Source organism: Polypterus senegalus, chromosome 18, assembly GCF_016835505.1.
Source record: "Polypterus senegalus isolate Bchr_013 chromosome 18, ASM1683550v1, whole genome shotgun sequence".
Classification (NCBI taxonomy): Eukaryota; Metazoa; Chordata; class Cladistia; order Polypteriformes; family Polypteridae; genus Polypterus; species Polypterus senegalus.
In genome coordinates this window covers 33230961-33249891 of record NC_053171.1, presented here as the reverse complement: position 1 = coordinate 33249891, position 18931 = coordinate 33230961, and the positions used below count along the sequence as shown (strand labels likewise).

At 37.1% G+C, this 18931-nt stretch overlaps 1 protein-coding gene across 2 annotated transcripts in view; it reads left to right on the top strand.

The window, feature by feature from the left end:
• The window catches only part of mapkbp1 (mitogen-activated protein kinase binding protein 1), a 90648-nt gene that overhangs the window by 60928 nt on the left and 10789 nt on the right, over positions 1-18931 (top strand). For both annotated transcript variants that reach the window (XM_039741056.1, XM_039741055.1), the window contains 11 exons: positions 698-819; positions 2861-2936; positions 3500-3611; positions 5049-5112; positions 6042-6164; positions 7218-7360; positions 9763-9818; positions 10622-10837; positions 10972-11132; positions 12100-12236; positions 17813-18004. In XM_039741056.1, coding sequence (XP_039596990.1) covers positions 698-819; positions 2861-2936; positions 3500-3611; positions 5049-5112; positions 6042-6164; positions 7218-7360; positions 9763-9818; positions 10622-10837; positions 10972-11132; positions 12100-12236; positions 17813-18004 — 1402 coding nt within the window. The remainder of the gene's footprint in view (positions 1-697; positions 820-2860; positions 2937-3499; positions 3612-5048; positions 5113-6041; positions 6165-7217; positions 7361-9762; positions 9819-10621; positions 10838-10971; positions 11133-12099; positions 12237-17812; positions 18005-18931) is intronic.

The window sequence follows — 18931 nt, the reverse complement described above, 5'->3', positions numbered from 1 at the left end:
AATCTGCACATTTTTGCGATGTGGAAAGACAACCACAGTAGTCAGAGAAAAATCCAAACTTTTTTATTATATTAGTATGCTTGTTAATCCTGTTCAACAAACACTGTTAAGAAATTAAGAAAAAGGGAAAAAGCTAAGCAGAGGGAAATGAATTAACCCAAGTGGCTATGACGAAGTGAATTAAGAGTATTAAAAGTGATACTAGGCTTTATTCTGTCCTTTCATGTATAATCTACATAGTTGACTGTTGTTTTTATAATTTATAGATTATAGACTGTTCAATATCTTTCACCATTTGCATAAAATAATCAATACAGATTGATGTAAATGTTTGCAAAATTTTGGCTAACTTGGAATTTTCATTAGGACATTGAGTTGCTAGTCAGACAAGAGCAGTAGTGCAAAATTAATACATTTTTAGAGTCTTGATATACAAAAATTGAAAACAGAAGAAGGCAGTGAATAGACTCACCGGCACTAAACAGGCTCACTACTTTGAAGAGAAATTAACTCTCTTTTGAGAATTTCTTAGAGGACAAGCTTTTTTTAGATTATGACTCTTATTTGCATTAAGAATGGCCACTCATTCAGGAACGGAGTGCATTTGAGCAGTCAATAGGAGCCTAGGGTGGAACATAAGATCCAATGTGTTGGCTTGCCACTGAGATTGACCTAACACCTGTGATTTTATTTGTAGAACAACGAGGGCACAGAGTTCACACGGACTCATCACATTGTTCGTAAGACAACACTGTATGACATGGATGTGGACCCCACATGCAAGTATGCAGCCATTGGCTGTCAGGACCGCAGCATCAGGTAATGCATGCTTTTATTGGTGGGTGGGTTTACAGTGAAAGAGTGTTGTTACACTGACCAAAAATTAGGAACAGAGAAACTGAAAAAAGAAAAATAATTTGGAAATCAAATGAGGTTCTTCTTTTTTTAGAAAATCCATCAATCAAAATGTCTTACAGGTCTTAAAGGTAAAGTCCTAGGTGCCGGGGGCAGAAGGATTACAGTTGTATTAATTAATTTTAAAAATCTGTGCATGTTCTCCCAGACATTATTTTTTCACCTGGAGTTGAAAGACATAATTGTGATTAGCATTTAGATTTTTTTGAAAGGGTAATATGTAGCATTTTATAGCTCGGTGCTGGAAGTCATCAGTGACTGCTGTTTTAGGTCTAGATCATTTTTTAATAGAAATCGACTTTCCATTCTTAAATGATACATTATCAAACCCTATTAATCCAATTCAGCTTTGCTAGGGACTAGAGCCTATTTAGACAGCTCTGAGTGCAAGACAGGAACCAGCCCTGGACAGAACACCAGTCCACTGCAGTTCCCTTAAGCAATATCTGTTTTAATTAAGCAGCATAGTCTAGCTCCCAGCCTGCGTTTCACAAATCCACAACACTTTGTGCACTCACTGTTAAAAAAACGTACCCAGAATCAGTGAATGGGCTAGTTTGTGTAACAGCTTACAGGACAGATGACACTGGAGTAAAAAATGAATCAAAAAACTAAAGAAAAATGTTTTAATCAAGAATAGGGCTACACATAGGAGTAATTTTTATCACTTACAACCACTATGACTAGATTTATGAGAGACTGTACATTGAGTCTTTCTGTCAAATGGAGTCCTGAAGCACATTCAGCCTGGCATAACTGCTACTTCAGGAATGTGCAGGGTTTGAAACAAACTCTGTTTGGCATCTCAAAATGTCCTGCACATGTTCATTTGGAGACTGGTCCAGAAGACTGGGCTTGTGTTGCAAAGGATGTCATTGTCAAATAGTCATTCCAGGGAGATTGTAAACTTGAGTGATAAGGAATTACCTACATATGTCGTACACTAATCAAAAATGTTTCCCTGATGTTTTGTTACACATTCAGAGTACTCAGAGATGTGTTGTGTTTGAAAACAAAGCTACTGCATACCATGACATACTAATATTACAGTGTGCTGTTTAAGAAGGTAATATGGATTAAATTACTGTCTCCTCTATATCTCCCTGTGCAATATAGCGGAAATCAGTCAGAAAGAAGACCTGTTCAGTGCAGAACATAGTCTAGCAGTAGTCCATATCAATCTGGCTGCTTAACCTGACACCAGTGATGATGAGTGGTCTGTGGCAAATGCTGTCATGGGTAGCATAAACAAATCACACTTCTGAGAGTAGTCCACGGTGTTGCCTTATAATTCGTGTTGTGCACCACATCTTTTTAGAAGGTGTCTTGAGGTCACTATGATCTAAACATGTCCATATAAAAGCTTTTTGCGGCATGCCAAATGCATAGTCCCTAAGTGGCAGCCTTGAATGTAACAGATGTGTAGACCTAATTACTTAAGTACAGATCTGGTAATGCATTTCCATGCCTGTTTTTATGCAAATGGACTTCTGTGTTTGTTTTGTTTTCAATCACAGTATACGATAGAATCTCTTGCTCTTTTATGCTTTACTAAATAGCAGTCTATTTTATACTGCTGATGCAGTTGAATTAGCTTGCTTTGTGTGATTTTTATAACTTATGTGTTTCTAAATTGCAGTTTAAAGCAAAGGTGGAAATAATAATACCCTAAGATAAAAATATTTAATTCAATAAAGACATCAGTGTGAGACTTGTCCATCACTGTAACAGGTGTCATAGTTTAAATACTGAAAGAGGAAACCACCATGTTTAACTAGATAATGATTTTAATTGAAGGGATAATTGGCTTCTGACTTTAAAGTTAAATGAATGAAAAAATGAAAATAAAAATCCACAGAAACATGTTTGTGAACTACTCCTCTGAGTACTTTAGGATGTTTATTTTTTCATCATCTGCTCATTTTGCCTTTGGTCTGTGCTGCAGGATATTCAACCTTAGCAGTGGCAAGCAGAAGAAGCTATATAAAGGATCTCAGGGAGAGGACGGCACCCTCATCAAGGTGAGAGTGCTGTGTGGTCCACTAGCTTGGCTTTCAGCTCTTGAGAGAAATGCTTATTCAAAGGTTAAGAGCAGCTCGGCTTAGTGGTTCTTAATAGCTCTCATCTTTTTTTCAATGGTGACAAATTGTGAATTTTGCAGAATTACCCCAATATTTAAAAAGTCGACACAACTTTTTAAAGTTGTATGACTGTAATCCTGTGCTCAGAAAATAATATATCACAAGATTTACAGCAGAGTGTTCTCTGGTGGAGCTCTTCAGATTCATTAAGCAGTACAAAACTCTCTAGTGTGTATACTGAACTACTGGCTTATTTTAAGTAAGCAATATGCAAAAGATTAGATTAGATTTCACTGGGCATGTCTACATATAGCCATGTCACTCTCTATCCTTTTTCTTATTTGCAAAATGTTTCAGAAAGCTTACCCCTTGACCTCTAATATTGCTCTGGCTGCCGTGTTCCTATCGCTAAATAGTATTACAATGTAACCCATGACTCTAATAATTGGATTACTCACATAGCACACAGTACTTGTGCAAATACTGTTTGTATCACTCAACAGGTTCAGACTGATCCCTCTGGGCTGTACATTGCTACCAGCTGTTCAGACAAGAATATTAGCATTTTTGACTTCTACTCAGGAGAGTGTGTGGCCACTATGTTTGGACATTCTGGTGAGTAAAAATGTCATACAAGACAGCATGACATGCTAGAGAAGAGTGAAAATATTAATTCTCAGCATTTCTTCTGGAGCATAAAACCATGTGCTTATCAGTTAGGAACTTTATTCAAATTATTCAGGTTCTGGACGTGTGTTTGTCAGTGATTCTGTGATATTGGAAGTATGCTTTTGAGTCATGAAGTGAACATATCAGTTTGGATGTAATTCTGTAAATTGAGTCAGAATGTATTCTGTCCTACCAAATAAAATTATCAGTCAGAGTATTATATATTGTGTGACCTTCAAGCCAGAGAGAGTTGAGACAATGGCCACTGGTTTAGTCCTGCGAGATGCTAATGTGGAACCACAGTGAATGCTAAAGGGTGCTGTGCTCTAGAGGTGTTTTGTTTGTTCTGGAAGGGCATTAGGTAAGGGCACCCTCATGATTGTGAACATAAGCCTGAGAGAAACCATGCAGTGTTCTCTCATGCCAATACAAGGCAGGCAATGAAGCAGTGGGAATGGATGTTAAACCCCTTTGACCAAAAAGACAGAGCGAGAGGGAGAGAGAGAGAGAGAGAAGGGAAAGGCAGGAAGTAAATGTCAGAGTGTGGGGCACTAATGAGCACATTTTCAGAAATGAACATATGAAATGTGCTTATCCTTTAACAGTGCAGGCAGATGGGGTTCTTCATTGAAAACATTTCCCTTTAAGGGCATTAGAAGCTATATAGGTGCAGAGAAATCGGAAGGCACTAGAGGGAGCTGTAGCCTGGTGTGTCTGGAGCAAATGTAGGGTGGCCTCTGACCTTAGAAGTGATTCTGGCGTTTGGATAGAAGTTTACCAGGGTCTGAATAGAGTAGAAGACAAAATGGAGGAGGGAAAGATAGTGTTTTGTTTTGGTACTATGGTTGGGAAGTTGGTAAGCCACTCTGCCTGATAGACAGGGGACCAACCCTGTAATGAAAGGCCAAGAGGGGCAGCAGGATTTTTACTTACGTTCTGTTTCTTCTGTATTATAAGTTCTGTCATTTTTGCATCTTTCCCAGTTGTTATTTTTTCTATTTAAAATTGCCATATTTTTGTACATTGTACCTTCATTGCCTCTTTGGTGCATTTATGGGAGTGCTATTGGGACAGATCATTCTATATACTGTGAATGAGTATATCATTTTTGAGTATGAGTTATAAAGTGCGGTGTACATTATGTTGTGAGCAAGATTTCAGGACTTTTTTTGTCTGAAAGAACTACCCAAATTCCAAAAGCATGCACACAATGTACATTTTATAAGTTAAGATAACTGAAGGAGAAATGTACTAACAAACAATAACCACTCTACACAATTGCATGTGAACAAGCAGGCGCTGTCTGTTGTATACACTTTTGCTGATACATTCTTGTTTGCGGTTTCTGTTTACAAATCTGTTTGCATCTGGTTGTCTCCACAGAAATTGTCACGGGAATGAAGTTCACCAATGACTGCAAACACCTGGTTTCTGTCTCAGGAGACAGGTATCCTGGGTTGGGGCTTGGTGGTGGTTCATTTTTTAATCCTCATTCATTATGTTCTTGTTGTTTTGTTGCCATCATGTGGCGTTTACAAGAAATGCATGCCTGAAGCGCTAGTGCAAAAGAGCCAGCAGTTTCCTAATAATGCAAAACCGAGATTTCAGCTGTTTTCAAGTGAAGTCCTAGGGGATCCCATCAGCTTCACCTCTACTTCATCATATTGTTTTATTGGCTGGACAATTTTTTCTTTTCTTTTCTTTTTCTGCAACAGTGTGAGACTTACATTTATAAGAAATGGGGGAATAAAGTACTTGTATTCTCATCATTGCTTCATTGTTCTATTCATTCATCTTTTATCTGTGCAACTTGAATCCTTAATTGTATTCTAATAATTCAAATTAATGACAAGCAGATTAAGGGACCAAAGCATTAAGGGGTGCAGCTACTTCAATGTCAGACCCACTAGTGTGCTCATTAGTAGATAACAGGTTAAATGATCAGAACAACTGACGAATGGAATCAATATCATGATAATGATAATGCTGACACCCTTAAAACCCAAGATAAAAAGCACTAAATTATCCCCATGTAACATACTTTAATGCTTGAAACATTTCAATAAAAATTTGGCAAACCACTTTTACAATTTCTGGATAGATTCTGAAAGACAGAAAATGGGAGATATGAGCTTGCTTAAATATGGTAGGAGCCCAATTAAAACCATAATTTGGCTGGGGCAAAAACATGCAGCTGCAGGGGTTCCCCAAAACTGAACCTGAAATTCACTACAAGAGTCATTAAATATACTGCGTATATAAATTAATAAATTAATGATAGATAAATAGTAGTTGGTGTGCGTATTTATTTCTCAATAGTCATTTTTCATTCAACTTGTGTGGTTTCTTGTGATTTTTTTTGTTTGTTTCTTGCAGCTGTATTTTCATCTGGCGCTTGAACCCAGAGCTCACCATCAACATGAGACAAAGACTTTCAGAGTTAAAGCAAAAAAGCAAAGCATCCCAAAAGATGTCTCCACGACGGCATTCTGCATTTAGGTGTGTCACATAGACAGTCTGTTACCACAGTTGCTGCCCAGGTAGCAGCCAGAATGAACCAGCTTTGGGTCTCCACAGCGGAAATGGGACATATTTAGATAAAACTTTATTTGTCAACAGTCAGAAATTTGGCTTTTTACAGAAGCTCTTTAAATAAATAAATTCATAAATAGGTGGACAAGTAAGTAAACAAACAAACAAACTAATAAATACATACATTCATGCATGCATTCATAGCATTGTCATAGAGCTACACTTTGGAATTTCATACAAGATTATTTCAGTTTTAGTTAAGAACAGGTTTTATAAGCCATGATTCTCAACATTTGCTTACATTTCAGCTTTGGTCTAAAAGAAGTAACCACATTTTTAAGGCTAGCTGCACTGCAAATGTTAAGACTTTGACAATAACAACAATGTGTGCCTATTCAAACTGCAGAAGCAGAACATGAATCTGTTATCACAAGATCTAAAAGACCTACTTTCTGTTAGTGTAACTAGGTGATGCCATACTGTTGACTGTTACAGTCGTATGTCTGCATTTTCAGCCTGTTCCAGATATGTCATGTCTTAAATTTTAAAATGTTCAAATAAAATGATTATTCATGTGTGAAACCAGTTATAATTACCAGGAAGATCCATTAAGTGTGATCAGCATTTTGTCCACATGAGTTATTTTAAAGAAGATAAATGTGCATAACAGTCAACGTGAGGAGCAGAGGTTCCTTCTGATTGTGCAGTTCAGGATTTTGTTATACAGTAGAGTAGAAGAGAGTGGCTTTGTTTAGATCAGACTGGGCATAATCAGTGTTTTGCAGTCTGCTAATTAACAGTGAAAGAGGAGCAATTAGTTTGTTTTAAGGAAACTAATGTTAAAACCTGTGGTGTCGTAAAACAGCAATGACTCCTGATGTCTATATTCTGCTGTTTATCTTTGCCATTTCTGTTTTGACAGTACTGCTCAGGACAGTTACTAATTTTAGCAGGATTCTGAGAAAACTCCTTTTAGTTTTCCCTGTCATTACAGAAATTGCTTCCTTTCTGTTTCCACAGGCAAGAGATCTACGATATGCCCCCAACTGTAACAATGTCATCAGACAGTGACAAGGAAGCAGAAGATGATATACTAGAAGAAGATGAAAGCCTTGAAAAAGGGTTACCATATATATCTAATTCTGACAAATTGGAAAAATCAGGTAGCATCTAATGATTAGATTAACCCATATTTAGAGCTTCACAGAGTAGAAACAAATGTTTAACACTTCACAGAGTTGAGACAAATCTTTAACACTTTTTAGATTTATGTGTTAGAAATGTGGGAAGTATAATTCAGCCTGTCAAGATAGAATATTATGGAGAAATGTAATGTCTGTGTATTAATAAAGCATATACTATTAGTGTAGTATATACACAGTAGTATTTAATGAATCTAGCATGGGATACTATAGTATATGTGATAATGGTATCCAATTTACGTGACATTATTACATGCAGTGATTTTTTCCAATGATACAATTTTGGAAATTAAACATAGCATAGTGTAATATACCATTGCAAAATGTTAAAGAAAATGTGGTAATATAGTGCATACATCATCAATATTTCAATTTGAACACAGTAAATTGAAAATATTTTAAGTTGTATTAAATAACTTGTGGGTAGCATAATAGAGCAAATATGAGTAGCTAATTATATTGTATCAGTAAATAGTATAATAAAATAATAATAGTATAATAATAAGTTTGAATTATGGGTGTGTGAACTTACATCTCCATTCAAAGTTGATTTGTGTTTTTCTGCAAGTGCTGCAGAGACAAGAATGGCCTTCTCATATCTCTGATGTGGAAAAAGCAGATTTAGAAAATGGATCGACTGAGAGACAGTATAAAAATATTACAGTGTAGGATATGTACATTTTAGAGCCCAAGTGAATGATATAATAAAGTACTACCCATCATTTTTATACACCATAGAATAACATACAGTATGTATTTATGAGATAGTTATGTAGTTCATTGATCAACTGGGAAAATTACAGTAGTATTTTTTTTCAAATATAGCAGACAATCCTTTATAAAACGGTAAGAAGATGACATAATATATCCTTAGTATGGTATAGTACTGAATATACTTAATGTAGTATAGCTTTTGTAGGTAAAATTATAGCTGATTGTTGTTTGTCAACAACAGTGTGCCATATAAAGGTAATTGAAGCATGTGTAAATGGCTTGGATTTATGTACAGTGTGTCTCTACAAAAATGCATTTGATAAGTCTAGCAGCAGATGAAAGTGTACTGCATTTTACATACTATACTGGGAGATTGCATGCTGTGTGGACAGAGTACTATATTGATGATATGAGCGAGCTTAGCTTTCAATAATAACAAAAACAAGCAGGCACAAATAGTGCAACATAATGCATCGACGGCTCACATAAACAAGTAAGCAGCCTTTATTTATATTTTGCATTTTTATAGCAAACACTACCTCAAGACTCTTTATAAGATCAGATACTTAGTACTTAAGTTTAAGTACATTTTTATTTAGTACACAGGAAGGTTAAGTGATTAGCCAAGGGTCAGCAGTGGGTCAGACGTAGGATGTAAACTGGTAATGTGTGTTTAGAGTCCAGTTCTTTGTAGAGTAATATTTATTTAATCTAGTTGAGTGAATATGGAAGGTAAGGTATAGTAAGGTTTGATGATGACATCACATGCAGTGTATTATGCTAAGACAATAATAAGTAAAGCGTGTATTATTGAACACATTGATTTTTGAATAAATAGTAACATATTTCACATGCAGATAGAACCTTAAAGCATGTGTAGATATATAAATAATAGTATGCCAGCTATTGAATATAAACTTTATGTAGACATTTCACTATGTGCTTTACTACCTGTTTATTGTGTAAATAACTTATAATGCAGCAGGTTTACATATTGTTCACATTTGGCTATTTCCTTAACAATATACTATACTGACATCTTGTTCTGAGGTTGTTCCTGCCTTATGCCTGATCCTGCTGTAATAGCCTCTGACAGCATGTGAAAATAGAAATACTGTAGTGTATCCAGGAAACAGGAGGATGGATGGATGTTTAGGTACTACAAAATGTAGTCAATGTAATAACACAGTTTGGTATATATGAATGTAGAATAATGCAGTGTATATAACCTGTCCATAACATGACATGCTTTAGAATAGAAACTACATAGTTTGAAGTGCATTATACATTATGTATCTCAAGTAAACATGGTAGTTCTGCAGTATAATGTGTAGATAAGGTAAGATGGTATGTAGTACATTACAGAATATATAACACATAGATAATGTAATGTGAACTAGGTCAGGTCCACCACATTCACAATAAACATATAGTAATATTCACCTACAATGTGATTGTGTATTTATTGTAGAATAACAAAGATATTCTACATTATTTGTTGTGCATACTATATATAGATTGTGTCTTAAATTTACATTTAATGTACTGTAGTCTATAAAAATTAAACCAAATAAATGCACACTCTAGTGTCATTTCATTAATACATGTAATTGTGTCTATGCACATTTCTTATATCATTTGCCTTGCAGGTTTAATAGAAGAAAACCAGGATACATGGACTGTTCATCCATGGGGGCAGAAGAAGGTATCTGACCTAGCATTTAGAATACACATGTTTTCGCTAAATAATGGTGGTTGTGTTATGGTGGTTATGATAAGCATGGTATAAACAGATACTGTATATACCTTAACGGAGGGTGAGTGGGAGGCTTAACTGGAAGATAGTATACTAGAATAAAATTTGGTAGTTGAAATGTTGCACGCTCATATATAGTAACTTTAGTCATCTCAGTACCCTCTCTCTCCTGTCCCACTATGACTCTAATGCAAGTTGCAGAATTAGTTGATAGGCCTGTTTCCTTATATATTTAACGTGTATATCGTCACTTGTGTTAGTGCGTGTTATTGTAAAGCTACCTTCTGGAATATTGTTAGTCCCCATATATAACTGCAACTCTCTGTTCTTCCTTTATTTTCCAATAGGCAAAAAACAAATATACTCAAAATAGTTAACATACATTAGACTTAATTTCCTTTATAGTATTCTCTACAGCTGAGCAATCTGATCATTCTAGTGGAACATTCTTCCTTTGGTGCTAGGACAGCAGATATGGCCAGTCAAGCTGATGTGTGTCATGTGTTCTTCTAAATATGAACTACTTGTGGGGTAACAAATTTATACACTCATTCGGCCACACCTCTTGCTCCCTAGTTTACAGTGAATTGGCCTCTTAGTCTATTATATCTGATAGCACAGCTTGAGTCTTACAATCTGATAAAGGGCAGTATTTTTTCTGCATCACAAATTCCAGGAAATAATTATGTCCTTTGGAGGAGACCCGGATTAATCAACCAAGCTTTATTGTGTTTTTATTTTCTGATACATAGGGTCCTTTACTGGGGGATACTAGGCATTCAGAGGAACTTGTGATTGAAGATCCCCCACGACAGAGGAGGCGTTGGTCTCATCGCATGGGCGGCATGCAGCTCACAGCGAAGTCAATGTTGGACCTAAGGCAGCTTGACTCACTAGCCCTATCACAGTCTATGCATCAGCAGGATATTGGAAGCAGCACCATAAGTCTACAGGCTCTCGTAAGCAAGGTGAGGTATTGGTCAGAAGTGAGATGCAATTAATTGAACATTTGTTGTCATGACCTGAAATTAATTTTTCATAATGAATAACCTACCCTTCCGATACTAACCTGTTTCTGAACCCACTTTCTGTACCCTGACAGATGCCAGAGCCCACAGTGAGCTGCCCACAAAAATATCCTCGCCCTCATACAATCCAACTGACCCCATATGGAGATGGAGGTGTAGACCTACCAAGTCCTGACGGAGAAGAACCGGTGCTATACCCTGAGTTTATGGAGGACACAGTTAGTTTATCTGGAAGGTAAGGTAACCTCAGAAGGATTAATTTTGAGCTGTGTTATTGTGTACCAATTCTGCTGCTACTGGTGAGGATTAGGCTGAGGTAATCGGTGTGTGTGTGTGTGTGTGTGTTTCTGCTTTGAAGTGCGTTAAAGTGCGTTTCATCCTTAGAGTGAATAAGGTATTTTTTTATTTTTCACTTATGGGCTGGTATGCTGTCCAGAGATAATATCTGTCTTGCATCAGATAATGCTGGGATAGGCTTGAACTCCTCACAAATGAAAATAGAATAATAGTGTTTGGATAGTGTATACCTTTGCTGCGTTAGATTATAATTTTAATTGGATTCTTGAATTTTGATATATATTCTAACCCTGATTGTATTTTTTCACCCCAGCCACTTTGGCAGCAGTATTAATTCGATTAGATATATTTAATCAATCCCCAAGGGGAAATACAGAGGAATAAAGAGATGCACATGTGAAACATTCTTTAGTAGAATTAGCTGTGGTATTTCAGCACTTCAAGTTTAGTTTCCTTCAACATCTGCCATCATAAGGCTTGATTCAATTAAAATGCTTGATAATCAGCCATTTTAATTTGTCTGCAATTTCTGAAATCTACCAGTGGGTGGAAAATTTAAATGTGTTTTTGCGGCACACATTTCTAATATTCCCCTTTCACACTTTCTGATGTGAGGAAAAATGGTACTGTTCATTAGGAGGCTAATAAAGCTCATTGGTGTATTAGAGGGGGTTGTCAGCAGCCTAGCATATACTGATTTTTTATCATCTGCACACCTTTTTTCCACTCCTCCTTTTTACTTCTGCTGACATTCATAGCTTTTGACAAAGAGCTCTATTTCATGTAATAAAAGCAAATGTATTTTTTTCTAATATTACCTGAATGCCATTCAAGTTGCGAATGGAGTTATATATGATAATGTGCATCTGTGTGTTAATGATTGCATCTCTTTCTCTTGTATACAGTGAATATCAAGTGAAAGAGCTGCCCCAGGGAAAGTTGGGAAGAACTTATCGTTGCCATGACAAGCACAGCCCAGATAGTGCATGTTCTATGGATTACTCAAGCAGTCGTCTGTCCAGCCCAGATCGGCCTAAAGAAGGTGAGCGGGGAGATGCAGCCCCTGCTGCTAGAGAACTACACAGTGTCCATTACAAATCATCAGGATGATTTGTGCTTTCTAATTGCAAAAGGGATTCTTAATATGAAAAGGAGTCTACTTGTGTTTTTTGCATTTAATTATTTCCAGTATTCTTGGACTATGTTACTTGGAACTTCTTAATTGATTTATGCACCATTTTGTGGTAGTGATCATTATAAAACAGATGAATTGGATAGATTAGAGGTTAGTATAAATGTGGGGGCTCTAACATAAATGGCTGTCCTGAACTTGATCCTCCTCCTATTGCTGGACCTAAAAATCCTCTGGATATTAGATTGTATTGCGTGGATGCACTGTAAAAGAAAATGGGTTTGAAATTGAGTTTTCATTTTCCTATTTATTGTTGTTCTGCATAATATAAAATTTAATTAAAAATAAAGCTCACTTTCACCTTGAACTTGAAACATTAGGTAATTAATCAATGGGATCGTTCCGTAAAAACAGTGTTGTATTCTAAAACATAGCTGTAAATTGAATGGGGGTTATGACTAGCAAGGTATAGACAGATGTATGCTATAAAGGAAGATGATTGTCTTAACTGGAAGATGTCAGTATAGAATACAGGTGGATGGGCAAATTGTTAGCATTTTCTTATTGTTGCTTGCATTCATAATGAAGAGATTACCCTTTCAGTTTCACCTCACACTGTCAACCCCATAACCCGATATGTAACTGTTTCAATCACAGGCTGAATTGGCAGTTCCGCAGGAAAGGTACTACTTGTTAGGGCAATCCTCTATTCAGTCTGCTTGAACATTGATCCCTCCGCCTGCTAAGCTTTTTCCTCATACCCCTAGAATGGTTTGCTTGTTTAACTTGTTTTCTCAAACCTCTGTGTATTCCTCTAATTTCAGTGTCGCAGAGCTCTCCTTTTATTTGTTAGTTGCGTAGATCAGTGCCAAAGAAAATTATTTTCATATCTTTACTTGTGGATTCCACCATACTAGCATTTTATTTTGCTCTGACTTAAATGACCAAAATTCTAGAAATGTAGAGGAGGAAAAAAAGCAAAGCACTGTCCCATATAAGAATGTGTGTAACTCAGTTGTGGTTTGTGGTAATGAAGATATTTCATCTTTAAAATGACTCCCATCCAACCCAAACTGGTATAATAAGACTTTGCAAACAGTATAAATAAGAAGGCACTTTAAATATTTTTTCATCCCTTTTAATACTGTGCAATGTAAAAACTTCCATAAATTCCCACTAACACAAACTCAGAGGCTCCAGCTACTCAAATATCCCTTACTCTCTTTTTGATGTATTATCTACAGTCATGGCCAAAATTATTGGCACCCCTGGAATTTTCCCAGAAAATGCACAATTTCTCCCAGAAAATTGTTGCAATGACAAATATTTTGGTATACACATGTTTATTTCCTTTATGTGCATTGAAACAACACAAAAAAACAAGAAAAAAAGCCAAATCTGACATCATTTCACACAAAACTCGGGCCTGGCAAAATTATTGGCACACTCAACTTAATATTTGGTTGCATGCCCTTTGGAAAAAATAACTGAAATTAAGCACTTCCTATAACCATCAACAAGCTTGTGACACCTCTCAACTGGAATTTCCAACCACTCTTCTTTTGCAAACTGCTCAAGGTCTCTCAGATTTGAAGGGCGCCTTCTCCCAACAGCAGTTTTGAGATCTCTCCATTAGTGTTCAATCGGATTTAGATCCGGAGTCATTGCTGGCCACTTCAGAACTCTCCAGCGCTTTGTCTTCAACCATTTCTGGGTGCTTTTAGAGGTATGTTTGGGGTCATTGTCCTGCTGGAACACCCAAGACCTCTGACGCAGACCCAGCTTTCTGACACTGGGCCCTACATTGCTCCCCATTATCTTTTGGTAGTCTTCAGATTTCATGATGCCCTGCACACAGTCAAGGCATCCAGTGCCAGAGGCAGCAAAACATCCCCAAAACATCTGAGAACCTCCACCATGTTTGACTGTAGGTACTGTGTTGTTTTCTTCGTAGGCCTCATTCCATTTTCTGTAAACAGTAGAATGATGAGGTTTACCAAAAAGCTCCACCTTGGTCTCATCTGTCCACAAGACGTTTGCCCAGGAGGATTTTGGCTTCCTCAAGTACATTTTGGCAAACTCCAGTCTGGCTTTTTTATGTGTCTGTGTCAGCAGTGGGGTCCTCCTGGCTCTCCTGCCATAGCGTTTCATTTTGTTCAGATGTCGACGGATAATTCGAGCTGACATTGTTGCACCCTGAATCTGCAGAACAGCTTGAATATGTTTTGAAGTTGATTGGGGCTGTTTATCCACCATTCGGACTATCCTTCATTGCAGTCTTTTATCAATTTTTCTCTTCCGTCCGCATCCAAGGAGATTAGCTACAGTGCCATGTGTTGTGAACTTGATTATGTTGCGCACAGTGGACAAAGGAACATGAAGATCTCTGGAGATAACAACAACAACAACATTTATTTCTATAGCACATTTTCATACAAACAGTAGCTCAAAGTGCTTTACATAATAAAGAATAGAAAAATAAAAGACACAATAAGAAAACAAAATAAATAAACATTAATTAACATCGAATAAGAGTAAGGTTCAATGGCCATGGGGGTCAGAAAAAACTCCAGACGGCTGGAGAAAAAAATAAAATCTGTAGGGATTCCAGACCATGAGACCGCTAAGTCCCCTCTGGGCATTCTACCTAATATAAATGAAACAGTCCTCTTTGGATTTAGGGTTCTCACGGAAGGGCTTGATGAAGATGGTCACGTAGAGTTCTGCCTTTTAATCCATCCATCATTGTTGGAGCATCATGAAGCTTTGAGTAGGTGGAGGTGGCGCAGGCCACCACCACAAAGAAACCGGAAAAGAAACAGAAAGAGAGTAGGGGTCAGTATGGATTTTAGAGCCACCATGAATAGTTATTATGATGAATTGAACATATAGAGTATCAGGATTAAGTTAAATTAAGTTAAATTGAAGTTATAGAAAGGCCATGTTAAAGTAATGTGTTTTCAGCAGTGTTTTAAATTGCTCTGCTGTATCAGCCTGGCGAATTCCTATTGGCAGGCTATTCCAGATTTTAGGTGCATAGCAGCAGAGGTCGCCTCACCACTTCTTTTAAGTTTTGTTCTTGGAATTCTAAGGAGACACTCATTTGAGGATCTGAGGTTATGATTTGGAATATAAGGTGTCAGACATTCCGATATATAAGATGGGGAGATTATTTAAGGCTTTATAAACCATAAGCAGAATTTTAAAGTCAATCCTGAATGACACAGGTAACCAGTGTAGTGACATTAAAACTGGAGAAATGTGTTCGGATTTTCTTTTCCTAGTTAGAATTCTAGCAGCTGCATTCTGTACTCGTTGCAAACGATTTATGTCTTTTGGGTAGTCCTGAGAGGAGTGCGTTACAGTAATCTAGTCGACTGAAAACAAACGCGTGAACTAATTTCTCAGCATCTTTCAGTGATATAAGAGGTCTAACTTTACTTATGTTTCTTAAGTGAAAAAATGCTGTCCTAATGATCTGATTAATATGCGATTTAAAATTCAGATTACAGTCAACAATTACCCCTAAGCTTTTTACCTCCGTCTTGACTTTTAATCCTAATGTATCCAGTTTATTTCTAAAAGCCTCATTGTATCCATTATTGCTAATCACTAAGATTTCAGTTTTCTCTTTATTTAACTTGAGAAAGTTACTATTCATCCATTCTGAGATACCAGTCAGACATTGTGTTAGTGAATCAAGAGAATCGGGGTCATCAGGTGCTATTGATAAGTACAGCTGTGTGTCATCAGCATAGCTGTGGTAGCTTACGTTGTGCTCTGAGATAATCTGACCTAACGGAAGCATGTAGATTGAGAATAACAGCGGACCCAGGATAGAGCCTTGTGGAACACCATATCGGATATCATGTGTCTTCGAGTTGTAATTCCCACAACTAACAAAAAATTTCTCCCTGTCAGGTAGGATTCAAACCAATTTAAGACACTGCCAGAGAGGCCCACCCATTGACTAAGGCGATTTCTAAGAATATTGTGATCAATGGTGTCAAATGCAGCACTAAGATCTAAGAGGATGAGAACAGATAAATGGCCTCTGTCTGCATTCACTCGCAAATCATTTACTACTTTAACGAGTGCAGTTTCTGTGCTGTGATTTGTTCTAAAACCCGACTGAAATTTATCAAGAATAGCAGGTTTATTGAGGTGGTCATTTAACTGCATAATGGCTGCCTTCTCCAGAACTTTACTTAAGAAAGGCAGGTTAGAGATGGGTCTAAGATTTTCAAGAGCCGAGGGTTCAAGATTATGTTTCTTAAGAAGGGGTTTAACTACAGCAGTCTTAAGACAGTCTGGGAAGACCCCAGTATCTAGTGACGAATTTACTATGTCAAGAACATTATCAATTAGCACGCCTGATACTTCTTTGAAAAAAGATGGACTTGTAGCCTTGAGATTGTTGATATTTTTCCACAATTTGTGTTCTCAAGTCCTCAGACAATTCTCTGCTTTTCTTTCTGTTCTCAATGCTTAGTGTGGCGTACTCAGACACACAAGAGAAAGGTTGAGTCAACTTTTCTCTATTTTAACTGGCTTCAGGTGTGATTGCTATATTGTCAGCACCTGTTTCTTGCCACAGGTGAGTTCAAATGAGCATCATATGCTTAAAATAAAACGATTTACCCACAATTTTGAAAAGGTTCCAATAATTTTGTCCGGCCCATTTTGGAGTTCTGTGTGACATGATGTCAGATTTGGCTTTTTTTCTCTGTTTTTTGTATTGTTCCAATGCACATAAAGGAAATAAACGTGTATATCAAAACATTTGTAATTGCAACAATTTTCTGGGAGAAATTGTGCATTTTCTGGGAAAATTCCAGGGGTGCAGATAATTTCTGCCATGACTGTATCTGTTTGAGATAAAGTTTACTTTTTTAGCTGGAATTGTTCTACATATAGAGGGGCCACTCAACAGGGATGTCTATTTGTGATCTCTGTTACCATTTCCAGAAAAGTAAAGGAATGAAATAAAATTACTTTCTCAAGTCCAGTGATTAGCCTTTACTCTCCCTGACAAGTATGAGTTCAGACCTTTTCAAAACTGTAAAGAAACACACATCGAAATGAGCCCATCTTATCCATAATTTTGATCTGGTTTCAACTGACTCTTAAAGAGTTGTATCAGTAAAGGATAAAGAAAGAATATTTGTGCAGTATTTCCATGAGGACGAACAGGACTATGAAATATTTTGTATGGCCTTGTTTAGTGCTTCATAAATCAGTAAATTTATATTGACCCTACCTAGTCAGGATTGTCAATTTCATGTCCACTATTTTGGGTTTATGCAATATTAAGTCAATTTTTGTTAACTTATGTATTCTGATTTTGAAATCTGTGTTTCTGGACTCATAGTTCTGACTGTCCTTTCTGTTTTACACAAAAGATTGTTCTGTGTCTCCTTTGTGACACCTGCACAGCCTGGTTTTCAGAAGTGCAATCTACCAGTCATGTTATGCTGACATTTCAGACTCCGAAGTGACAGAACCTCTCAGTATGGATGGCAACTCTTCAGAACTGGAAGGAGAGGAGTTAGAAGAGGAAGATGAGGAACAAGAGGATTGTGAGGGTTCACTCACAGAGGGTGTGGTTCCATCTACCCCTGATCAGGAAACCTTTCTGAAACAACATTTTGAGACACTAGACTGCCAGAGCAGTGCAGGTAGGAAAGTGGTGTATGAAACAGCTGAATTAAGAGGAATAATGAAGTTGGTCAATAAGAGAGAACAAAGTTTACTCTTTGGCACCCTTTGCCAATGCAGTTTATTGTCTTGGTAAAGTTGTGCCTGCAATGTGTCTGGTTGTTTCACTTTTTCCTAATGTTTCTGACTGGTTGTTGTAAACAGTTGAAAAAGAAGATGGGAAAAGTGTTTTAGACTATCATGACCTATGCTTTGGAGATGCAGCATATATGCCCATGCAACAGGTGTGGGTCAGAGTTGTGGTGGACAGCATCATTTTACTTCTTTGTGTCTGAAATACCCCAGCATGAATGCATATGCCTAAGCCCTGTCTCTGAGTCCCAGTCATTTTCAGCATATCAGTAGTGCTACACCCCTAAAACACCCCACCACAAGCTTTCATTTCAGAAAAGAAACTACCCTCCTCCTACACCAGGCGGTATTTAATGGTGGCCCCTTTTTAAATTATAGTGTGCTGAATAGGGCAGTGTTTTTCTAGATGGTCCTTTAGTATCTGCATGTGTAGTATGTGTTCTGTGTCTCATTATATCCAGATCAGAGATTGCCAGACTGTAAAGGGTAATCAAGAAGTATAAGTCACATCTGTCTTATGAATGACAGCATCAGCAAATAAGACCATATGAACTCTAGATATAAATATAAGGCCAGTCATTAGACTGAAGGCTTCTTCAGCTAATAATTGCAAGATCAGTATAGCTGGTGGTATAGATGGCAAGATTAGTGATGTTCAACCTACAAGAGAAGACCACATCCAGTGAGAAATGGCCAAGTCAGTCAGGAATTTCAGGCCAACACTTATAATATATATATGACAAGATTAGCCTACAAAGCTATTATTCCTCAAATAAGAAAATTCCAGAAAATATAAAACTAAAGTTTTCAATAAC